The sequence below is a fragment of the Chanodichthys erythropterus genome, chromosome 1, assembly GCF_024489055.1.
Source record: "Chanodichthys erythropterus isolate Z2021 chromosome 1, ASM2448905v1, whole genome shotgun sequence".
Classification (NCBI taxonomy): domain Eukaryota; kingdom Metazoa; phylum Chordata; class Actinopteri; order Cypriniformes; family Xenocyprididae; genus Chanodichthys; species Chanodichthys erythropterus.
The window spans coordinates 8,291,928-8,317,147 of record NC_090221.1 but is presented as its reverse complement, the minus strand read 5'-3'; the positions used below and the strand labels follow the sequence as shown (position 1 = coordinate 8,317,147).

The 25,220-nt window shown below is 39.2% G+C and overlaps 1 protein-coding gene across 1 annotated transcript in view; it reads left to right on the top strand.

The window, feature by feature from the left end:
• gpc4 (glypican 4) overlaps window positions 1-25,220 on the top strand; it is a 41,143-nt gene that overhangs the window by 3,585 nt on the left and 12,338 nt on the right. Inside the window, exon 2 of the mRNA XM_067386448.1 lies at window positions 20,806-20,964. Coding sequence (XP_067242549.1) covers window positions 20,806-20,964 — 159 coding nt within the window. The remainder of the gene's footprint in view (window positions 1-20,805; window positions 20,965-25,220) is intronic.

Sequence of the window (25,220 nt, the reverse complement as noted above, 5' to 3'; positions counted from 1 at the left end):
TTTTGCAGGCACTGCATCCAACATGACGAGATTTCCTGGAGCTGCGAGTATCTTTTGCTTTTGATTTGCAGTGAAAGGATGAAATTACATTTTAACTCTCCATCTTGCCTTTAACCGTAGGAGTTCATGATATGGAAGTAAACCAAAAATAAGGAAGTAATAAGGAAGTTGCCTCTTGCTATTTTTAACAAATGTGCTGTAGTGTGTTATGACGATGAGTCACAATGTCTTTCCTTTATTTGTGTCTTTAAATATTATTCAGAAGCTCATTAGAAGCTTAAAACACCCGGTTTCACAGACAAGGCTTAAGCCAAGCCTAATGTGTGTTTGAGCTGTTTTAACTGAAAGCAACTTCCACTGTCATATCTTAAAATATCACTGCCATTGTTTTTTCTCAAGATGCACACCAGTCATTTTTTTTTTTTCCCCAAGGCACGTTTTTAAATGCCACTTAAATATCCTAATTGAACTAATACCTAATCCTGGCTTAATCTAAACCCTGTCTGTGAAACCAGCAGGGGCCGGTTGCATAAACCACTTAGACTAGTCTTAAAAGTTAAGACACTAATGTTTTTCTTGAAGAGTGGTCCTAACTTTTTAAAGTCTGTTACATAAAAAGGTAAATTGGTGTAATTGGAATTGGAAAGATAACATTGATTACCCCTTGGTTAACTGCAAGTTGGTCAAACTAGTTCTTAAGACACAGTCTTAATATAGTGACTAAGTTTATGCAACTGGCCCCAGGTCTATAATGTTCTTGTTTGGCTGAACTACCCCTTTAATTTTTACCTCTTTTAACCTCTTGTCTAACAAATGTGGTTACTGTATTATGATGAATTACTTAAATAGTTCACAACTATATTTTAAAAGCTAATTCTGTTTTTAAAGGCAAGTCAGAAGCCAGGTAGGAGTGCAAGTATAGCAGAAGTTTTATGGTTTTATTGAGTCGTACAATGTTTAGCAAATAAGTTTGCTGAGACCTACATTTAGCACTTCATGCTACCAATTCAACTAAGGTGGTGTGGTGTGAAATTGGTGTTTCAAACTTGCTCTGCGTTTCTCTGCTTGACAAGCATGGTTTTTGTAAGGAGATTTTGAAAGCAGGGAGCTTTTGGTTAAGCAGAGGTGAGATCTTTCTTCATGGTCAGAGTGCCTCTCAGTTTGAGAGGACTGTGGATTATTGCACTTTAGGAGCCTTCATAGTTCTTTAAGCCCTGAAGTACATGGATCCCTGCTGAGGACTAAACAGTCTGTGTCCTCCAATCCGAAAGCACTGCCTGGCAGTATTATAAAAAGCTAGCCTTACTGATTGTTTGATTGGCTTAGATGTCATAAAACATGCTTGTCAAGTGCCTCTCAGCCAGTGGCAGGCGGCTGACCAGATACTGATACTGAGCAGATTGGTATCTCGCCTTGTCAACAGCTCCTCATAGAGATCCAGCAGAATTCTTTTCCCTGCTCTGGAGAAATCTGCTTTGCTTTATGGTTGGCAGTTTGCTCTTATGTCATGCCTCAGGTATGGACAATGGCAAAGATCAGACATGTTTCCTCCCCTTTCTTCTGAAAGATTCATCCTACTCTTAATTACTTGAGTACATTATGAGACTCAGAGAAGCGATGACTTCACCTCACTGGCCTCTTGATATTGTACAGATCAGATCTGAATTGGACACACTTAATCTTTGGCCTGTAGCTTAAATGCATCAAGATTTATTTTTGCAGTCTTTTTTTATTACTATTCCTCTGATCGATCAGCTGCAAATCGGTATCGGCTGATTATCACATTTTGTGATTTGATGAATAGTCACTAAATTTGGCGAATCTCATGAACCGATTGCATTTTGATGAGGTAAAACTGTAAAAGGTTGCTGCTGATGTGCATGTAAATGGAATACAGATGAGGTAAATCATGATTTACTGTGCTCCATAGAATATGAGAATATTAAAAATGCCTTCAGGGTGTAAGTGGTCGAAAGTGACAGCCAACAGAGAGCTTACATATCACATATAGAAAGCTTGAGTGACTGGGATCTGTACCAGTTGATCGTGATGACAAGAAATCGGTAGTCTGTATCAGCTGCAAAAATCCTGATCGGAGCATCCCTATCAGCTACTGATGGAATTGCAGAATTCGTAGCTCTCTTGTGTTTTGTACAGCGTCTAAATCCATTATCCCCCCCACCAAAGAGATGGTAATTGGATATAGAGATAAGATAAGAGCTCATTTGCTGTACAGCTTTGCATCCTCTAAACATGCAGAACAGCAGGTTTGTTCCACCTCATTTGAACGTTGCATATTAATGAATGGGAATTCATCTGTATGCAGTCAGTTCATTACAGAATAAGGATATAAAGTCGATTGAATTTAGCTGTTTAATTGGGTAAAATGCCAAACCTACTGTTTCCTCCACTGACAGTCAGATGGGTTGAGTGTCACAATTTGATCATGCCAATAAGAAAGTTAATTTTTGCCGAGTTAATGAGACCTTTGTCTGCCGCCGTGTCAGATGAGAGCCCTCCCTAAACACAAAAACTGTTCCAGCTAATCAGAGGAAAATTGCGCAAGTGCGATAATTAAAGAACAAATCACATTAGTTGTCACTGTTGTCAGCTGTGTGTACTATTATCAGGGCAGATGTCGCTCATTAAATTAGAGGATAATGTAATATTAAAATAAAAACACTTCAGTATTTTGCGAATGATTAGTTTACAGTGATTATGCACATTAATACCCTTCTACTTCAAGGCAGATGACAAGTGACAAGCACTGTTTTTGCTGTTTGAAATGTCAACTATCCTTTTTTAGATATTGAATTGTCTGTAGATGGTCAAATGGGTATGCAATGCAATGTTTTTCCTGCTGTGGGGGAGACTGAATCGGAGCTGATCTGTGCGCTGTGCTCTCAGTGACCTGAGCCCTGTGGATAACTGCCTGTAATTGAGTTTGGCTATCAGGAGGAAGTGGTCTTGTGGATGTGAGCCGAGCAGCGGTTGGTAATGAGCAAGCAGGAGGAGAAGTAGTACAATGCAACCTGGCCAACACACTCTCATGGTAATTCGTAACTATTTTACATTTTGGTGAATTGGTGGCTAATTCATATTAATTTGTGCGTCAATGACGTCACAGGTCTTTTTTTTTTCTTTTTTTTGTCCAAAGGCCTTAATAATAATAAAAAATAAAGATATGACATCCAAAGTATGTAAGCTAGTACAACTAGATCTCTTTTATTGAATCTAAAAGGTTTTAATTATATTTTGCTACATATAAAGGTATTTTAAAGATTTTGAAGTGTCAAAAGGTCATTCGGTTTAACCGTCCAAAGGCCAATACAGTCATTTTATTTGTGATTAAAATATCTTAAAATGTAATAAATGTTTATATTTTTTTATTCTGGCATAATTTTATAACACCATATATTAACATAGGGAAAAATGGTATTATGGTAAATTGATGTCATTCGGAGTAACCAATATAAAGGGATCACTTTGGATCAAGTCATGTGGTCAGTATCATGTAACCTGCAAAGGACCACATGGTCATGAAGCAAAGTAACTAACTCTCTTTTAACTATTTGAAAAATTTGTTTTCACTTGCTCATACGCATGCATCAGGTCATTCGGTACAACCACTATAAAACATGAAAAATATTGTAATATTTAAAAAACTTGTACTAAATATAAAATGTTTGATTATTCTTTTGCTAGCTAGATATCAACCGGTTAGCATTTTTTGAAAATATCATCATTCGGTATAACCAAAATTTGGTTAAACTGAATTACTTTTTTGGTGACAAATTTTGTCCATCTTGTAAAAAATGACAAAAGCAGTGTTAATTGATTTATAAAAACCACATAATCTCATTGTTAACACTTAATAAAACTTCAAAATTAATTACATCTCCATTATGTTTTTTTTACACTTTTAAAAACCTTATTCATCAGTGACCCCTTGTACCTTCTCGTATGATCTGTTTACGCACCACTGCCAATTATATTTAGACATGAACCTTCGTGCTTATGTTTTTTTCCCTAAAAATCATACGTTTCCATATGAATCGCATAGTACAAATTGATACGAAATTGCCACCTCGTAAAATAGTTATTTTGTTCTCTGAGTTCGGGTTGGACCAGCTGATTCCTGATGTAGATGTGGTATTCTGGGTTAAATCTATGTTCTCTTCAAAATGTTCATTATTTATGACTTACCATGATCTGTGCAAGTAAAATCTATGAAGATGGGTGGAGAAAGTTTTTTTGGGTTTTTTTTTTTTTTTTTTTTGAGCTCTTACTTGGCTTCCTCTTAATGCCCCCTGCAAACCCCCCCCAAGCGACGGCCTGGTGGGGGGTAAGTTCAGTGTGTGGGAACAATGGGGCACCCCTTTTACCCAGAGTCTGCCCCCTCCTTGGCGCATTCCACAGGGGACCACCAAGACCTCCTCACTGGGTCCTCAGAGCCAGGAGTGGCAACAAAGACTCAGCTGGAGCATCTTCAACAGAGGATTGACTGACCGTTGAATGAAAGAGAAGGGAGTTTTGACTGACAGAAGAAGAGTGGCAACTTAACATGTTACTAAGAGGAGCTGCCACCACATATGATTGAGCGAGAGCGTGTGACCCGCTCACAGGAAATGTGAGGAACGCTCCGAAACGTGGCCCGGGGCGGGATTCGTGAGCTCTGACTCACCCTGAGTCATCCGTGCTCTCTGAATGAGGCAGATGTGCAGAGACATGAAAAAAAAGCCCCACACTTCCTCAGCCCAAGACCTGTGTCTCTTGTGACATTGTTAGTGTAGTTTGTGGTTTTCCCTGAGTAAATCTGGCAGAGTACAGAGTGATGTCGGATGGGTGCTGTGTAAAATCTGGCCCTGTGTTTGTGGCTTTCCACACTTGAAGGCAGATACAGGCTGCCACTGAAGTTCCTTGTTAACACTTCCCATTTGCATGCTGTTAAATCGACACTCCCTGGGCCCCCAAACTTGGCCGGTGGGTCTGTTCCTGTTCCCTTGCATCCCGCTGGATAGGCACAGCTTTGTAGGAAGTGTTTGTGCCGAAGCAGCTTTTCTACACTACTTTTTTCCTTCTCTCTCTCTTTCTGTGCTGTTTCATCCATCCTGGATTTCTACATAGTCTTGTCCAAGTGTTATCCCCCCCATTCTTTTCATTTGTCCCACTCTTTTTACCTCCCTATCTGCTCTGTGTGTGGGAAGCTTTCCAGATGATTTTAATACAAAAACAGACTGCTACAGCGATGGCTGCTGTTTGCTCAAACCCTTCCTCCCGTGGCTTTGTTGTCAGGCATTAGCATGGCTGCTATGTGGTGGAGTATGCAAGCAGAGACTGACTAGAATCTGGAGCTTTGGATACAGGTCTCAACTGGGACATTCCCTTGCCCTCATTCCTCTGTAAAAGCTCCCTGTGTGTGTTATTTGAGAGGTGGTGTTTTTTTTTTGTTTTTTTGTTTTTTTTGCTGCTTTAAGTCAGGTTGGTGTTGTTACTCCAGCTGTAAGCAGTGCAGAGACCTTCACTCAAGGTTCTGTACATCATAAATTCTTTACACCTCCAAAAGCTGCATAAAATCAACCAAATGAGATATGCTGGAGGTGTAACACAATGTAGTGCAAAAGTATGGTATGTACAGTGCCCTCCACAATTATTGGCAACCTTAGTAATTATGAGCAAAAGCAGCTGTGAAAATAAATCTGCATTGTTTATCCTTTTGATCTTTCATTCAAAAAATTCACAAAATTATAACCTTTCATTTAAGGAAAAGAATTGAAAGTGGGGGGAACTCACATTATGAAATAAATGTTTTTCTCCAAAACACGTTGGCCACAATTATTGGCACCCTTTTATTCAAAACTTTTTGCAACCTCCTTTTGCCAAGATAACAGCTCTGAGTCTTCACCTATAATGCCTGATGAGTTTGGAGAACACCTGACAAGAGATCAGAGACCATTCCTTCATGCAGAGTCTCTCCAGAACCTTCAGATGTTGGTGGTGCTTCTCTTCAGTTCACTCCACTCATTTTCTTTAAGGTTCAGGTCAGAGGACTGAGATGGCCATGGCAGAAGCTTCATTTTGTGCTCAGTGACCCATTTTTGTGTTTGTTTTGATGTTTGTTTTGGATCATTGTCCTGATGGAAGATCCAACCATGGCCCATTATTGGATTTCTAGAAGAACCAGTCAGGTTTTGATTTTTTATCTGTTGGTATTTGATAGAATCCATGATGCCATGTATCTGAACAAGATGTCCAGGACCTCCAGCAGAAAAATAGGCCCACAACATTAAAGATCCAGCAGTATATTTAACCGTGGGCATGGGGTACTTTTTATTCATGTGTGCACCAAACCCATCTGGTGGGTTTGCTGCCAAAAAGCTCTTTTTTGTTTTTGTTTGTTTCATCTGACCATAAAAGCCAGTCCAGATGAAGTTCCAGTCTTGTCTGACAACTGAATATGCTGGAGATTGTTTCTGGATGAGAGCAGTACTTCATGTAGGTGCTGTTTGATCATTTTTTTTAGGCTTTCTGAGACTCAAGACTCAACTAATCTCTGCAATTCTAATCTCTGTTTCAAAAACATTAAAAAACGTACCGACCCCAAATGAGTTGAGACAACACAATATGAATATGAGTCTATCTAGTGTTAACAGAAGAGTCGATAGTACTAAAGTTCAAATCATTATCACTAGTTAATGCATCGTGTCGTGAATTATAGCCATGAAAATTTTTTACAGCATTTATTTTATGAGCGTTTCATGTTCATTTACAATTTATTAACTAATATGAATTTATCCAACTTAATGTTAAAAATGTTTTAGAATATGTAGATATAACAAATTACGATTAATAAAAGCTGTAAAAGTATAACTAACAGTAGACCTAATGCATTAACTAATGTTAACAAATTGAACCTCATTGTAAAGTGTTACTGAAACGTGATATGATTGTATCATAACAACCTAAATGTAAAGCAATAATGATAATCATGACTATATTATGTCTGTGGTTTTTCTCCTGCCGCTCACAATCATTTGTGGCTGTTTGAGAGCCGAGAAATGTAGGCCAGGGGCTCATCTGGGTTTTGAGCAGAAGCCCTCAGCTCTGGGAATGTTCCAGATTTCCTGTAATCCCTGCTAATTACTCCCACGGCCAACATCAAGACTCCCCCTGATGAGCCTCAGACCAGGACTCGTTTCAGCCCGCTTGTATACAACCCGTTCGATTACCTAATTCTGCACCTCATACACATGTAAAAAGCCTTTGGAGAGATTGGAGGATTGAGGTGGTGTGTGTTCATGCAGACGGGTGGAGGCGGTTGAAGAGCTACCTCACAGACCTCCGTCAATTTAACTGACGAGGTGATGGGAACTCTTAAAACGGTCATCAAAACCAAATGCCTCGGCTCCGGTCCCACCCCTGGCTCCGACATTTAAGTGACTTTTTTTCTTTCTTTTTTTTCTAGTGTAATATGACTGTTCAGTTTGCCACAATTCACTCATGCAGACCCTGGATGAATGTTTTTAGATTGGGCAAAGTCGTAGCAATGATTTCACTGTAAGACAAAATGGACACCCGGCCTGAAAACCCAAAATGGCCACATTTGATCTCCTTTCAGTCTTTAAACGTAGAAGATCCTCTTATTGGTTGATTTATTGACATACCTGTCCATATATATTATCCTAGATGGGTGAGATGTCAGTCAAAAGCATAGTAAGTTTATCCCGGTGTAGGTTTACTCACGCTACAATCACTTATTGCTGCCGCTCTTCCTACCAACTTCACGGCTATCCAGTTTCCTAAGCCCAACAGGTATATCAGAATCATTGTTGCAGCGTTGTAGCTTTGAGGACTTGGAAATATGATCTTTGGCCTGACCTCATCCTGCCCGTGGGCCCCTCTCTTTCTCTTTCTCTTTCCCCATCCCCTCTTCTCTCTTTCTAACACACAGCTCACACATTACCTCGATTCTTGTCCATCAGTTTCGACATCTGGTGGATTTCAGCCACTCTTAGATGTCGGTTATAAACAGTGTCAAAGAATGGCTCGGGCTTCCGCTGACTTGCTTTACCAAGGGGGATAAAATATAGCGCTCCTGCGTTAAAACCTTTCATATGCTGAAGGTTAAGGAGATGTTTTGTTTTTAAAAATCGGATTTTGAGAGTCAGGAAGAATACGAGTGTAAAAATAAAGGCGATCTAGACTTGGAGAGCCGTACAGTGAGCGTGTTTGTGGTTTCAGTCGTATGCGGCTTATGGTTGGCTTGCAAATTTCCAAACAAGACATGCTTTGACCTAGAAATACCCCCTTTTGTACCTCAGGTTGTTTGTGTCGATCTTCAATGGCTGTTTGAAGTTAAAGAGCTCAGTTCTATACTGTAGGAGACTCGGATAGAAAGACCCAGATAGAAAGAGATATACAGATAGTTGAGTTATGTGGGAAATGTACTTCTGGTAACTATTTTTATACATGTTATGATATACATGTGTGCTCAAGGCATACTTTTGGTTTGAATTCCATTTTGTAATGATGAATTACACGGAAAGAAGATGTGTTTGGGGAGGCAGTGTTTACCTCTTAGCATAACTGGCATTACTTTGCATTACAGCAGAGCCTTGGTTTGTCATTGTTGATGTTTGAGAGGAAAAGTCTGTTTTCCGCGGTCCCCCCAGGTTGTTTACTGTTTGACTGATTATTTTAGGTGATGTATGTATTGTCACTGCTCAGCCAGGCCTGCAGTTTCTCACGTTGGCTCTTCCCACCCCCTGCTAACCTCTCGACTGTCATCCATCTGTGTGTGTCTTCATGCAAACATGCGCACAGATGTTCATTTTTGGAGAGGGATTGAGGATTCCTTCATTGTAGCATCAGAGTGAGCTGTGTCATCAGCTTTCATGTGTTATTTTCTCCTCTTTTTCAACCCCCTCCTCCTCCTCGACTCTTCCTGGTTTGTACCTTTTGCCCTCTTTTTCCTCATGGGTAAATAAACGGTGCATTCCAGGCTGTCAGTGTCTCTGCTTACACGCCGTCTCATTGTAATTTGTCTTTTATTGTATCTCTGGCTGGAGGTATTGGATGGGGGTGTGTAATTGCTTCCAACTGAACTTTGCTCCATTTCATGGAGCCGCTGTGTCCACGTCTTCACCACGTCCCTTACTCAGCTCTGTAAGTGGATGAATCAACTATAGTTTCTGATATTTCCCTGGGAAGGCACTGCTATAAAACATCTTACCAGTACTGAAATATGGTGCGTAAACAATATGATGGCTTATAAATCTATACTGTTTTGCCTGTTCTTAAACAAAAATATTGGGTCAATATTTAAGCCAATAAATTGTAGTCAAATGGTCAAAGAACCTCACAATTCAACCAAAAAAATGTACTTGGAGTCTGTTTATTTCATCCATAGTAATTGGTGATGATTTTAGGATAAGAAAGTCTGAGAGATTGTGAGAAGTCTGTAGATGTTGGATGTCTTTTTAAGCACAAATAATTATGGATAATATTATCTATTGTTAGGTTTGATAATAAAACGCTACGTGATATTCACCGCCACGTTGCGCATGTCTACTTTCGCCCATGAGATCTGACCCTGCTCTGTCATTAACTGACTTCCCTTAGTTTGAACGAGAAGCTTCACACTCCAGCTTTCATGAAAGTAATGAACAACAGAGATCCGTTGATTCCTCTGTTAAACTCCAAACATGCAGTGTCCTGACTTTTAATGTGTCTCTGAAAGAGGCAGACCAAGTTAAATGATTCACAATGAGGTGACCTGGGAAGTGGTGTAGGCAGGGAGCTTTTGTGAGTGGAGACAAAGCCGGAGACGGCACGCTGGGAAGGGAGAGGGAGACAGACATGGAGTGAGAGACTGTAGCGATGTTGTGGAATCTCCCCAAGGACTTCTGGGTAAATGTTCATGGATGGCAGCCTTTTGGAATGCTTACCAGTGGGGAGTTTTAATTGGCCAGAGGCCCTGCTCTGGTTTAGCAATCAGAGATTGACTGGTACAAAAGGATGAGAGCTTGTGGGTGATCGCTCAAGTGTGTACACACACACACACACACACACACAGGCACCAATCTAACATATGTGTGTCTCACCGCACCGATTCAGAGTTTGAGGATTTACGTGGTATTAAGGCTCCCTGCCCAGCATCATACTTTACATCTGGTTTGTGTTTTACATGTTGCTTTGTGCCTCAGTGCACCACAGAAGAGCAGGAGATGGTTTAACTGCTGTGCTTTTACTCTGGTTAATGATCACACAAGCGTCTAGACTCATAAGCCTGTTATTAAGAGTCAAGTGTAACGGCTCGGTAGTATACGATCGGGACCTTGACTTTTGATGAAGACAAACATATTGCTTTGTTTTTTTGCCCATTTATTTCCTCTTCATTAACCCGCATGCCATCTGAAAAGAAAATGTTGGTGGTTTGGTGTTTTGACAGCTGTGTGAGAGATTTTAATCCCTGATTAATTTAAGGAAGCATCATTTCACACACATGCTTTTCTTGGCCTTGTGGCAGACTGCCATGTCTCTTCAACTCTAAATCTCCTCAACTGAAATTCCTAATATCTGAACCATTGCAAAGCGAACCTTGAGTGCTTATTTTATATGATTTGAATAAAGAGCTCAGCAAGAATTGGATTGAAACATTTCTGTGGGTCTAAATCTCTTTTGGTTGTGATTTATGTGGGTTCAGAGTACAACCAGATGTATGTAGTGCAGAATGTAACTATTGCTCTAAGATGTTTCTATTGAAACAAGGGTAGCTGACATGAAATACTTTTGGTAGGTCAGTAAGGCTGTTAAAATGACTGAAAAACTAAATTTGAATCTTTTACTTAAATATTACTAATATTTGAATTTAAATGAATAATTTAAATAAGGGGAACGCATATTTTGGGTTGTCTCATGAGCCCACAAGAGGATGCAATGAGCAAAATATTAATGTACCATATTAAACGGTTTTAAATATAAATTAAATATAATTTTGTAAATTGCATAAACAATTATGAAGAAAAAAGCATGATGTGTTTGTGCATAGTTTAATACATAGTGCCAAAGCACCGATCGCACAGAGTACTTTTGCTTTTGAAAACATGAAATGCAGTGGAATGGGAAAAAAACATACAAAATCTCGAGACATGATTTTTGAAAATTTAATTTCTTTTAATTTTATACGGCTTTCTAAACATACGGCTATCATGTGCAAGATGCGAGTGCAACGGTCAAAGATGTCCGTCTAGCAAATAATGGAAAAGCAGCGCAGAAAATGCATTCTTTGTGAACCGCTTGGTTATGATTTTGTCACAATATTCGAAATTCAAATTTTAATTTGACAACCTCATAGGTCAGCATGCCCGAGTTAAAAGGATTATTAAAAAAAAAAAGACAAAACTTTGTTCTATCCATTGGTTGAAGGCGGATCTGAATGAGAGCTTGCAGTTGATTTATAAGAAATCGCCAGAGTTTAAGGTTAGGAAATGATTGGCATACATTACCGGAAGTCAAAATTATGAGGTCAAAAAAATGTGAAAACATGAAACGCGTCCGTGGATTGGTCATTCAGAATAAGACCAATAAAATGAATTTTAAAGATGTATTTGTCACACTGCAAGACCATTTAAAAACAAAGATAGAATGGTGAAAAGCGAATAATCACAGTACTTTTAAACTTACGCATTTAAACTTACGTAAATGTGAACCTAAAAAATTCATGGACATGTTTTGCATCAACTGCACATTAACCATTTTGTTGAATATTTGCCACGTACATGCACAATTACCTCTGTAAAATCATTAACCATTAACAATTTGGTGAGGAAAAGTCTCTCTAGACTAAACCTGTTGCCCTATTATGAATTTAAATGGAAAATTTTGGGCAAACCGGGATCTGGCATCATGTTTTGTTTAATCACTTTGTGTGTTTCTTCCTTTATTTCGGTCTTACCGGACACAAGGGCCGTAGTTTGCTGAATGAGCCCTTGGCTGGACTGTACAGTATTGTGAGAGGGTTTCCTGCCCTGTGCGAGTGTCAGTTGGGCCAGTTGGCGTGGGATATCCTGCTTGTTAACTCAGTTCCTCATTAATATGACACCTGCCCCACAGGGCTGCGGAGAGATGTGTCTCTCAGAGAATATCGCTCATATCTGAAGATTAAATGGCGAAAGGGATTAGCAGCGCTCATTCCAGACACGGTATGATACGTGACCTCTGCGGACGGATCAACCAGATGGAGCAAGTAAACAACCTACTATGGAAAATGCTCTGCTCCGGATCAGTAGTGTAACCTGCAAATATGGCCTCAGAGGATCAGGGAATAGTAGGAGCTCTCCATAGAGCAGGAGGAGGATATATCAGGAATGGAAAGGGGGGCTGGATTGGAAAAACATCTCTCTAATTGTAGGTCAACAGACCTGTGAAGTGAGCTTTTTGCTAATGTTTTTATAGTGTTAGACCTGAGGAATGTGTCCTTGAGCACAGTCTCAGAGCTTTTTGAATCGCCCCCTTCACGTTACATATGTGATCACGCCTATTAGCGCTTTAACAGCATCAACAGAACATGCGTGAGTTGGTGGAAAATAGGATTTTCTTTGCTCTTTTGAAATGAGAGTTTGATCTCCTATGTAGACAAACTCTAAGGTTCATCAAGCTCATTTATGGAAACGAAGTGGAAAAAGTCGGTCATTCTGAAAGCGAATGTTTATGATGCCAGAATATCAGTGTATTAACATATGACCACTCGCATTTATGCATTGTTTATCTAATACTCCAATTCAGGGTTTCCTAAATAGGGGTTCATGAGGGAACAGAAAGAAGTTGCGAATTGAAAGTCTAATAAATAATTATATCGAATGTTAATTTAAAATAAATAAATGAGGCTGCATGATAATCGCAATATAGCTTGGTGTGATTTATCAAATCAAAGGCTGCAATTTAATTTAAAAAATGTATATATCGTTGATCATCAAACTGTGCTAAATGCACAACATTGGCATAGTCTGGTATTAAAATGGCAACAAACATAGCAATGTTTTTATCAAGCCACAGTGTTCGAGGGAGTCTTTTCCAGGGAATCGGCCTATGAATAGCTTACTTATTGTTGAAACATTTGGCTACATTTAAGCTTTTAACATCCAAAAATAATTCTGCTTTAAAGGTACATTAACAAAACTTCATGTGTAATTTTAAGGGTTAGTGAAAGCCTAATTGGTAATTAAAAACTAAAATATGACTGTTTATGATGCCCTGAAAAAACAGAAACCATGACTAACTTTATAAGTGCACTAAAATGCAAAAAATAAAATACTGCAAAAGTGTAGAATATGTCAAGAAGGGAAAGGGGTAGTCATATAGACTGACAGTGAGCAAGTAAAAGCTTGTCCCATTAAATCTGATGATGGTTACAGGACAATATAGCCTACATGTAAGTGTTGAGTACCTCTTTACCAAGGCCTGTTTTTTCAGTGCTTCACTTCAAGTGCCATAAAATACCCCCTTGACTTCATCCACCATTTCGTTTAGTGTTCGTATGCACCGGCCAGCTCCGCTGTCATTTCCATTTAGCCATCCTACATTTATTGCAAGTCTCTGAAAGGCATCATTGTGCTGGCAATTGTGTTGTAAACTTGTCATGGCAGTGTTTGAGAGATGCTGGATTGGATTTGGAGAGAAAGAGAAAGTAATTCTCCTCTTTATTACCGCCATATGAGCAGTTGCTCTCTAATAATGGGTTCCTGTTACAGTTTTCCTGTTTGAATACGCTCCCATTGCGGTGAGAACCGCACAATGAAAACCTGAGGAGTTGTATCTTTACCTTCTGTACAACTCTATTAATAGAGAGCGCCAGCTGTTTCCTCATGAACAAGACGCCAGTTGTGGTCTCTCATACTTATTGAGTGAACCAAATTATTTAGACTGTTTGGCTTGAATTAAATAAAGATATAGCGCTAATGGTGACTATTAAAAATGATCTGGTTTACTGGGTCATCTTCAAAGGAATCATCATTTCAACAAAGTAAACTCAAAATATTTAATTTTGTTTAGTAAAATACTGGAATGTAAAATACTTTAGCTATAAGCGGCAATATTTACTTTAATATGGAAAATCCTTCAGGCACTTCTGTAAAAAATTGAGTTTGATGCTAACAAGTTGTTGCGTTCAGAGTTTTGAAACGACATTGAAATGGGCTGTTTGAATTTACTCTCATTTTGGCTTTTAAAATTTAAATTAAAGACACTATCAAACCATTTTATTTGTAGATTCTGACACAAAGAAGACTCGTCATTTCATTACATCAGTCAAGTTCAATGAAATGACATGTGCATTTTTTTTGCACCAATAAGTTTCCAAAAGGTCATAATGATATCCACAATGCTTTAATTTTATATTGTCAGCAAAATCATTGCGAATATATTGCGAATATTCAATATCCCGCAGCCCTTGTGATTACCAAGAGTGTCTTTTAAAAATATCTAATATTTTCTGGATCTTGTTGTTCTTGTAAAGCACTCCAACTCCAGGTTTTGTGTGTTTTATGTGTTGCATGATGTCTGTCTTGTTGATATCAAGACCCATGTCCATTCAGGCTATTAGACAATTTAGAGAAGGACGATTGTCAGGAGTCATTGTGAAAGCGCTCCTTCCTCCACCCTGTATTCATGAGTCTGTAAATGAAGGATGGACCGTCCAAAGATAGCCTCAGGCCACACAGAGAGAGAAGGGCTGAGATCTGTCTTCATGCAGATGGTGTGAAGGCAGGAGAGTGCATGAACGGGGACATGTCTGAACATGAAAGGCACATTTTGGAGGAGACAACCATATAATAGAAAGGCTATGATTTAGAAATCAAATATTTAGCTTTTATCTGTCTGAAATGCCTGCGCTTAATTTCGCCCTGCCTTTTATCTCAATAATCCACTCTCATCTCAAAGGTAATAGCAATGCACGAGTGTTTTATGCCAAAGGGAGGGAGTGTACTCATTAAACGCTCATTCCACAAACATTTCAAGCAAGACTCATTTGGAGCATTTCCCCTTGAGGTTTGATGTTTTATCTGCAAGTTGTGGTTATCTCTCCTGAAAACTAGCCAAAACAACACATCTGATTTAGTTGGGTCGGGACGTCTTAAACCCCATGGCACAACAGGAAAAAAAGCTTCTTGTCAAATAGTAGTTCCCCTCCTTCTGTGGTAATTGCAGCTTGTGGTAGTGTGAAGAAGGCTCTGGTGTTGGGATGTTAGCCATGTTGCTTTGTAGTCAACTCTCACAGTAGTGTGTGAGTCATGTTGTCACGTCCATTTTGAATGTCTCTCATCACTGAGAGTGAACGTGTTTTTTTTATTTTTTATATTTTTAAAACTAAAGTATAAATAAAATAAAATCTTCAGTTTTCAATTCGTCTTGAACCCTTTAACATTAATTTTTTGTTCTGTGGACATTTTCAAGATTAAAATATGAAAATCTTCCATTGACTAACATCGTTCATGTTAACTATTCAAAATATTACAAAAATATTGCAATATTTACATAGTTTTTCTTGCATTTATTTGCATACTGAATTATCTTTCTTGACAGTTGACCTTAGTGAGAGTGTTGTTATTGAACTAAAAATATAAAAACAATAAAATAAGATATTGGATGAAAAACTTAACGACATAATTTTCCTTTTGTTGCATCAGAAATATTACAGCTCTTTAAATAGTGTACTTTCATCCTTTAACCTTGTTTTAATTCATGGTGTCGGCCATTTGTCAAAGAAGGTTTAATATGCAAATAAATGCATGAAAGAAAGCCAATTGCAGTTATGCATGCAAATATTCAAAGATATCATTGCTGTCAGTTATATTTCAAATGTTAAACATTAACCATGCGTATAGCTGCATTTACACAGTGTTGTTTTTTGTAGAAATGTCAATTGGTTTTTCTAGAATAGATTAAATGTCTTTCAATCTGTTCTGTTGAGGAAAATTTTTCAAATAAGAAGTGGAATGATGATTCTCCATGGCTCATCATGGTGCTGCGTAAAGCATGTGGAAGTTTCCGCATGTGTCTTATAAGGCAGACAAGGGAAGCCCATTACTCTGTTTCTTTTGGCAATGGCATGTTGATGTGGTGGCCAGAGCGATTTATAGTGACGGGTGGCCTGAAATAATCCCCCGGAGAATTTATGACTTCTGACTCAGTGGGTCCGGCCTGTGATTGAATGTGTGTGCGTGTAATATGTGTGGGTGGTGGGTCTGCTGGTCAATCCTAGCAGGGTCACAGTGCATGGCCTCTCTCAGAGGAGTGGCTGTTAACCTTTAACCCCGGCGGTTAAGCCTGCTGGCTAGCAGCGTGGGGTTGTGGAGGCTGAAGTCTGTCTGGGGCCATCGTGGCCTAGGAAGAAGGAGAGAGGGGAACGGGGGGTGTCGGGACTAATCTGGGTTTTGTCCACAGGGCAATTTCCATCCCTTCATCCGTCAGCAAAACAGAATGTTCCTAGGCCTCCAGAACAGCAACAGGAAGTGACTTATTGGAGTCAGCAATAACAAAATCCCTCTTTCAGATTTATAGTCAGGTGGGTTACTCCTAAGGATCACATGTGAATGGAAATGGATCTTATTTCTGTCAAAAAGTTTGGCCTTGCGTTAAAGCAACGTGAAATCGACGAAGCCTCCCTTATGCATGTGTGATGGATTTCTGCCCAGATTAGCTTTTGCAGGCATATTGACTTGTCCTCTTAAAAGATAGAAGTATTGATTATATAAACATATTGAATAAAGAGTGTAAATACTGTGGCACTTTCTAAATTGTTTGTTTGAGTGGGCCAATCTCAGCCGATGGGTTTTGGTGCTGAAGTGCAGAAATGATGTTTTATAGTATGTATAACCTAAAGAATGCTGTATTTTTATTTGTACACTCGAAAAAAAGTGGTGTAGGATTTCACTTGAAATAATTTTCACACAGAAAATTTCACAAATAATTACATAGAAACTACAAGTAACACGTTGAATTAAACTAAAAAAGAAAGTAGACGGACTGAAATAGTATTTTCTTGTCAAACATATTCCAATTATTTTTTTTAGCTTAAAAAATCTTTAGTAAAATCACCCTTTGATTGTTTTGATTAGTTAATGGGCTGTATTGAAATGGTCAGAGGTTCAGAATTGTTTTCCCTGTTCAGTAATTTGCAAGACCTTTTAAATTTGGTTCCATTTTCAGTGTTTTTACTAGAATATTTACTTTGCTTTTTCAGGTTAGGTTCTCTCTCTCTCTCTCTCTCTCTCTCTCTCTCTCTCTCTCTCTCTCCAAATGCCCATATACAAAGAGCTGTCTGTTGGGCTTAGATATGATGTACAGGTCTTGTATGTACCTGATGCCAAGTGTGTGAAAGTGAGTGAGTGATTTGGACGGGTCCCAGTGGAGTTGAGGGGTACAGCTGGACTGGGGCCGCGGCAGGGTGAAGGTGCTGCTCTTTCTCAGCTTCATAGTCTAGTTGTTTGACTCCTTATATGTATGAAGTCATAGCTTTTGCTTGTAATTTGGGCAAAGCTGCTTTAATGCAGGATTGATTGAATAAGGTGGTACTGACACCCTAGTCAATACCAGTCTTATTGTAATCACCGATCTACACAGAGTCTCTCCTTCCTGCTCCGCCTGTGTAAAACAAGCCCTGGCAGTCGTCGGTGACAATTCCTCTTGGACATTTTGCGAGATGGTGATTATTTGTAAGCTCTCAACAGCTCCTCGCTTTTCACCCACGCGATGTGTTCAGCAGATGCTACGATACGAGTCGTGTCACAGATATCGAATGCACTGCGCACATTACAGACACTGGGCAGCGTGCAGCAAGTTTGTCAACCCTAGAGGCGTAGCAATCATTATACATCATTATATCATTATATAATCATTGACTTGGGGGTATGTCTGCTTTTAGAAATTTAGTTGATTTTTCCGCTACTTTTTGGACAAAATCTAATCTAAAAGTGTCTGCTTACAGTTGTAGACATTAAAGGGATAGTTCACCCAAAAATGAAAATTGTCATCATTTACTCCCCCTCAAGTTGTTCCAAACCTGTATAAATTTCTTTGCTCTGCTAAACAAAAAGGAATATATTTGGAACAATGTTTGTAACCATGCAGATCTTGCCCCCCATTGACTGCCATAGTTTTTTTTTTCCTGCTATGGTAGTCAGATCTGCTTGGTTACAAACATTCTTCCAAATATCTTCCTTTCTGTACAGCAGAGCAAAGAAATTTATACAGGTTTGGAACAACTTGAGGGGGAGTATATTATGACAGAATTTTCATTTCTGGGTGAAATCAATCAATTGAATGGTAATCCTAATATGGCTAGCGCTAGGGGTGTAACGATACATCGATATGGATCGATGCATCGATCAAACATCTAACGATACAATGCATCGATGCCACAATTATAATATCGATATGAGGTACCTTTTATTTTGACACCCTCCACAACCTCACGTAACGTACGCAAATTTCCGCCAAAGTGCGCATTTTCGTTTTCACACCATACAGTCTGCCTGCGTGTCAGATTCAGTGCCCAAGGAATTCGACCGGAAGTTGAAGTCGGCCGGGTGCCGCCATCTTGTAGCAGAACTTCACTTGCGTTAGCATCCCCATTGACTCCTATTCATTTTGGCGTCACTTTGACAGTGAATAAATTTACATCTGAGGCGTTTAAAGACTCCATTTGTCCATTATTTATTTCCAAAGATACACAACAATGTATAAAGGGCTCCATTACCTTCTATGTTACATTATGGCCCCGTAGAAACAGTTTTTGTAAAAATAAGCTAACGATTGCGTCATAACCACTCGACTCTCTGTCGCACAGTAGCGAAATTACCGTACAGACAGGAGGAGAAGTTCGCAGGCAATAGGGGAGATTATCTTAATATGGCGTACTGGCGTTACATTTTAAAATACTATACAAAATAATTAATCAGAATACTTACTCCTGCTCACTCACGCCAAAGAACTCCCCGCTCAAGCTCGCCGTCTCTGCAAGATTAACGATGGCAGTTTGCACGCACAGCTACTAGAAGATTTACATCTATCAGACAGGTTGCGGACGTCATCAAGCTTAGTGTGAGTCTGCGCGTCAGAAGCGGAAGTGCTAAAAATCGCTAAAAATGGGCTTCACTTGACTCAATTGAGTTCCAATGGGGTCGCTGTGTCCATTTCTTTTACTGTCTATGGTCAGATTGCGAATGCCATGGAGCAACAAAGCGGTTGTAGCAGCGAAAAGACAGATGCAGAAAAGTTTGTGCCTGCTGTAGGACGCAAATCATGGGTTTGGAAACATTTTGTATTTTTCTGAAAGCAGATGGGCAGGCAAAGAAATCCCACGTTATTTGTAAACTTTGCCAGTTCTAGTTGAAATACTCGGGAAATACTACAAACTATTTTTTACTATAAATACTATTTTTATTTATTTTTAAAAAAACTAATTTTGTTTTTTTGTTGTTTGTAAATGTAAAAATTTAAATATTGATAAATCGATCGATATAGCCCTGAATCGAATCATAATCGTATCGTGGAATTTTTTGAGGTATTGGCAACTATCGTATCGTTGGCTGACAGAATCGATATCATATCGTATCGTGATGAACTGTCCGATTTACACCCCTAGCTAGCGCCCACTTGCATGCATTTCATTAAATCGTTTACGACTATTGGGTGAGTATTATGTAACTAATTAATATTCATGAGACATGCTGATAAGGTTTATAATATTTTTAGATTGTGCCCTGATCATCTCTCACAGGAACATGCTGGCCTTCAAAATGATATGAATTTCGCTGAATAAAAATGAAATGCATGGAGATGAATGTATATGCGTATTGAGGAATGAAGAGCAGGGGTCTCTCATCGGTGTGCAGTATGCAATCCAGAATGGCCAGCCTTGCTGAACAGCAGCAGGGGTAGCCAAACCGCCGGTCGGAGTCTAGTCCGCTGAAAGGACCCTTGTGTTCTCTTGAATTCCAACAACCGCATTAAAAAAAGAAAGAAAAACAAAACATTATTGCAGCTGCAACTTCGCAGTCCGCCCTGCTCACACTCCCCATGTTAATGTGACGCCTTGTGTAATCCAGACGCTCGCTGTCCATCTGTGCTGTTCACTTGTCGGCCGCAGCGCAGGCTTGTTTTCTAATGGGGCGAATCACGAAGAAAGGCCGGGGTCCCTCAGAACTACTGAAACTTGTGTCTGTAGGGTCTTGAATATTCAGTTTTTGCTTTTCATCCAGGATGCCTGTGGCTTGTCAGCTCACTTTATACTGTATGCACATTGCCTTCAGTTCTGTTCTTTGTTTGATTTGTATCAGATATGAGGTTTTCAGATTTCGGGTTGCCAAACGTCTAGACATTTATTTCGATGAAGAATAAGTAAATAAAAGGACTTGCTCTAACATTTGAGATGCAAGAGTTTTATTGGCATTGTAAAACAGCTTTGTGTTGTCAGCATTATACAGACCACTACTGGAAATGCCTCTATTTTTTTTATTTACAAATTACATATCATAGCAGTGAAAAGTTAGTTTACATCTCAAAGTTTGTAATGTAATAAAAATCAAATAAAGTAAAATAAAAATTATTATTATTATTATTGTTATATAAAGGTAAAAATAAAAACAATAGTTTGTTATATTGTTAAATCTTATACTGTCACTTTTATAAACTTTTTTTTGATTATTATCATTCCAGCATGTCTTTTTCCAGTTCATGTTCTCTAGTTGCTTTTTTGTCGTGGCAGAACTTTACAATTCTTCCCTATCTGTCTGTGTTTTTCAGGAGACCACCTGAAAGTGTGTCCTCAAGGTTTCTCCTGCTGTACTCTGGAGATGGAGGAGAAGTTGAGTCAGCAGAGCCGAACAGACCTGAAAGCCCCCGTTCATCAGCTCAGCTCTAATCTACAAAACACCTTCACCCAGAGACACCGTCACTTTGACCGTCAGTACTGCTCTTACACACATTCATGCATGCAAATCTAACAAATCAGATCATGTCATTTGTTTTAAAGCATTAGTTCACTTTAAAATGAAAATTACCCCAAGCTTTACTCACACTAGGTGTATATGACTTTCTTCTTTCTGATGTTATTTATATTATATATTAATAAATATCCTGGCAGGTATAATGGCAGTGAATGGGAAACGATGAGTATGAAGCTCAAGACAGTGCATCCATCCAAAGCAAAACATACTCCACATGGCTCCGGGGGTTAATAAAGGCCTTCTGAAGTGAAGCGATGCGTTTGTGTAAGAAAAATATCCATATTTAACAAGTTATAAAGTAAAATATCTAGCTTCTGTCAAGATAGAGAAAGCGTAACGTTTTTTTCGTAAGTTGTATATGGAAGGCGCAGAACATAAGGTAAGCATTTTGAACTGCGAGAGTAAGTAACTTTCTTTGTAAGTTGAATACGGAAGGCGGTCGGGTGGAAGCTAGATATTTTACTTTATAACTTGTTAAATATGGATATTTTTCTTACTGAAACACATCGCTTCGTTGGAGAATGTTTATGATGGATGGAGGCACTTTCTTCAGCCATGCTCATTGCTACCTGTTGACTGCCATTATAAAGCTTGGATGCATCAGGATATTTATTAAAGGGATAGTTCACCCAAAAATGAAAATGTTATGTTTATCTGCTTACTCCCAGCGCATCCAAGATGTAGGTGACTTTGTTTCTTCAGTAGAACACAAATGATGATTTTTAACTCCAACTGTCGCCATCTGTCAGTCAAATAAGAGAGTGAATGGGAACTCTATCAATAAGAGTCGAAAAAAACAGCATAGACAAATCCAAATTTAACCCTGCGGCTTGTGACGACACATTGATGTCTTAAGACACAAAACGGTCGGTTTGTGCGAGAAACCGAACAGTATTTACAATCTTTTTTATACTTCTAAAACACCACTATGTCCAACTGCTCAGTTAGTGAGGTCTGATCGAGCTCTGACAATGGAAGTGATGTCTTGCACTTATACTTCAATGAGCGTGAGACATCACTGCTGTTGTCAGAGCGCGATCAGACCTCACTAACCGAGTGCTGAACGCAGTTGGACATAGTGGTGTTTCAGAGGTAAAAAGTTATATAAATACTGTTGTCTATGCAAGTTTTTTCAACTCTTATTGATTGTGTTCCCATTCACTTCCATTATTTGACTGATAGACAGCGACGGTTGGAGTTAAAAATCATCATTTGTGTTGTACTGAAGAAACAAAGTCACCTACATCTTGGATGCCCTGGGGGTAAGCAGATAAACATTAAATTTTCATTTTTGGGTGAACTATTCCTTTAATATAACTCCGGTTGTGTTCATCAGAAAGTAGAAAGTCATATACACCTAGGATGGCTTGAGGGTGAGTAACGAGTGCTGCAATATTGTTGGTTCATCAGTTGCTGATCCCCTTCCATACACTGCTACAGTTAGTTTGACAGACACCCCCGGCTGCCAGACACACAGTCTATGCATCCATTTCTCCACCTGTCCCTCAACATCCCAGAGTCATCTGCCCCACACACACACACACACACAAACGCACTCTCAGCCATGCAGACAGACCACACACACATGTAGAGACCTGGTTTCCTCTCTGCAGTGAATATCAGGCTGAGAGAGAGGGATCAGGTTTCCCCAGTGCAGGGCAGAGGGGTGCATGGGAACATGCATCGACACTGCTGACTCATTCAGGAGGGGGAAAACCCCGCAGACGCTCTGCCGGCTATCTCACAGACTCACACACACTCTATCGCCTGCTTTATAATGCATGTTTTATGTGTTCCCTTCCCTTCATGGCGTAATGTCATAAAAAGCGTGTCAAATGGGGAAAAGTGAGACAAACCTGGTCGCATGCATCCGGATTGGCCCAGCTTGAGTTCATCAAGGGTAGATTTTAAGGAAAAACATCCCTTTGGGTAGCTGAAAGAGTTAGAAATGAGCCAAGACTATAACGGTTTGAAGCCTCTGAGATGAAATGGTTAGATGGTGTTTGGATTGATGATCACTGACTGGACAGTTAAAGAAGGATAAATGAAGTGCTGATGGCACATCTCCCTCCACTCACACGTGATTCGTCACCCATCCTCTCTGAGCCACAGCTATTTCTAAATGAGACCCATGTTAACTCACATGTGGCCATCCAGCTTTACCAGAGCTCTGTTACTCTGGCAGAGCATCCGAGCGGTTTTTAATGGACTCAACACAGTCGGTTTTCTGGCATGTTCTGCGAGAGCTGGGGTGTGTTATGATGTTCATGGTTTGAGGCATTCTCTTGAATGTGTATCAACATCATAATGTGAGTGTTTGTGTAGGCTAGTGTTGTCACAATAGTAAAAATTTCAATAGTCAGTGGCAATACCACTGAAATTTCATGATTCTCTATTAATTCCGGCACCACTGCAAAAACAAATTGCAATACAATAATAATTATTATAGTAATATATTAATTAAACCACATTATTAACAATGCCACTTTTACTTTGAAAAACACTTATTTATATAATATATATATTAAAAAAAGTGTTTTTCAAAGTAAAAGTGGCATTGTTAATAATGTGGTTTAATTAATATATAATAATAATAATAATTTAATTATTTTTCTAACAAAAAAAAATTTTAACAAAAAAGGAAACACTGCATTTTTACTTGTATTTTTTTAAATAAATATAAAAATGCATTTTTTCTCACTTTTTATTAACATTAAATAATAAAACAATAATAATTGTTCTATCAATAATTATTAATATTGTTAGTGCATTCAATAGCATATTTATTTTTGCTATGTATACATTTTTATTTTCTTTTGTTCTTGTTAATGTTTAATAATGATTAAAAAAAAATGTAAAGACAAGACTATTAGGCACATTAGACTGGTTTATTAGGCATGTAATAATTTTTACATTCATTAAATTTATTTATTCATAGCATCTTGGTAGTGAAATAACATCTTTTATCATCCCTATTGCGGAGGAAGGGAACCAAATCAGAGGTGATGTTTGCAGGGAACATTGATGGCAGTGAAAGGTGACCTGGTCGGCTCTCAAGATTGGCTGTTTGTGTGAATGTAAAAAGAAAGTGAGACTTCAGGGAGTGAATGGTAACAGGAATTGTGTGTATTGCAGCCAGATGTGAGCAGGAATGTGACGTGTCGGAATGCGGTGGTGGCCAGATCCCGCCCACCTCCTCTGCTCTTTTTCTCTGCTGCCTTTTGTCCCTGTTCTCCCCCTTTTTTCTCTGCCATAAGTCTGTTATGCCTTTCATTTCTTCTCCATCTCCAGGTTCTCAGGTCTTTTGAACTTTTACCGTGGGAATACGCTCTGAATCGCCAGTCTGCGTTAAATGTGCACTAGACCCTGGCATGTGACTTAATGAGCTAAAGGGCCTTAAAATACCAGTAGCTTTTATGCTTGCAAACAAAGACACTCTCAATGTGTTCTTTCGTTGAAACGTGAGTATTTTCTTCTCTATGGAAATGTCTACGGTGTAAATGAGATGCTTAAGTCTCTTTGAGAGTTTAAGAGAGGTTTTCGCCATTGGAAGATAAGCATTTTACTTTTGTTTACGCACAACAGACGGTTCCTCCGTGCTGGACAGGCCTACAGGATGCTGAGGTGAATGTATTTATAGTAGATGGAGATGGTAATGAAGACTTAATGGTTACACACAACTTGTTCAGCAGGAAATGCGGCAGAACATGTTCGCTATCAACACGGCGGCTAGATGTCATTAAGATGAAATGAATTTAAGTGCACACACTCTTAAGTGAGTTTGGATGGGTTGGAGGGGGGTAACCACTGGTAGCAGCCTCTGCTTTGAAAGCCTCGAGGATGGAGTCACGGGCAATTAAGTCCCCTTCCAGAAATAGTTTTCCCTCTAGAGCTTGGTGTGTTTGTTCCTCCCTGTGCATCCGGTCTGGGTCTAGGTGACCCTGTCTGGCGGAGTTGCGACTGTGCTGCAAGATTCAGGATTAACCCCCTACCAAATTCTCATCCTCGACACCTCTGCAGGGGGGTTGAAATCCCACAAGGAAAGAAAGAAGCTGAGCAACTAATTGGCACAAATGGGGAACAATTACTGCCTGGGATAAAGAAGAGTTATCAAAGGGGGGATGAGTAGAGGAATAAGCTAGCGTGGAGGGCGGGACAGTGAATAAGTCTGGAATTTTCCCTCCTCTAGATGCCTGAGGAACATGTTTGGGC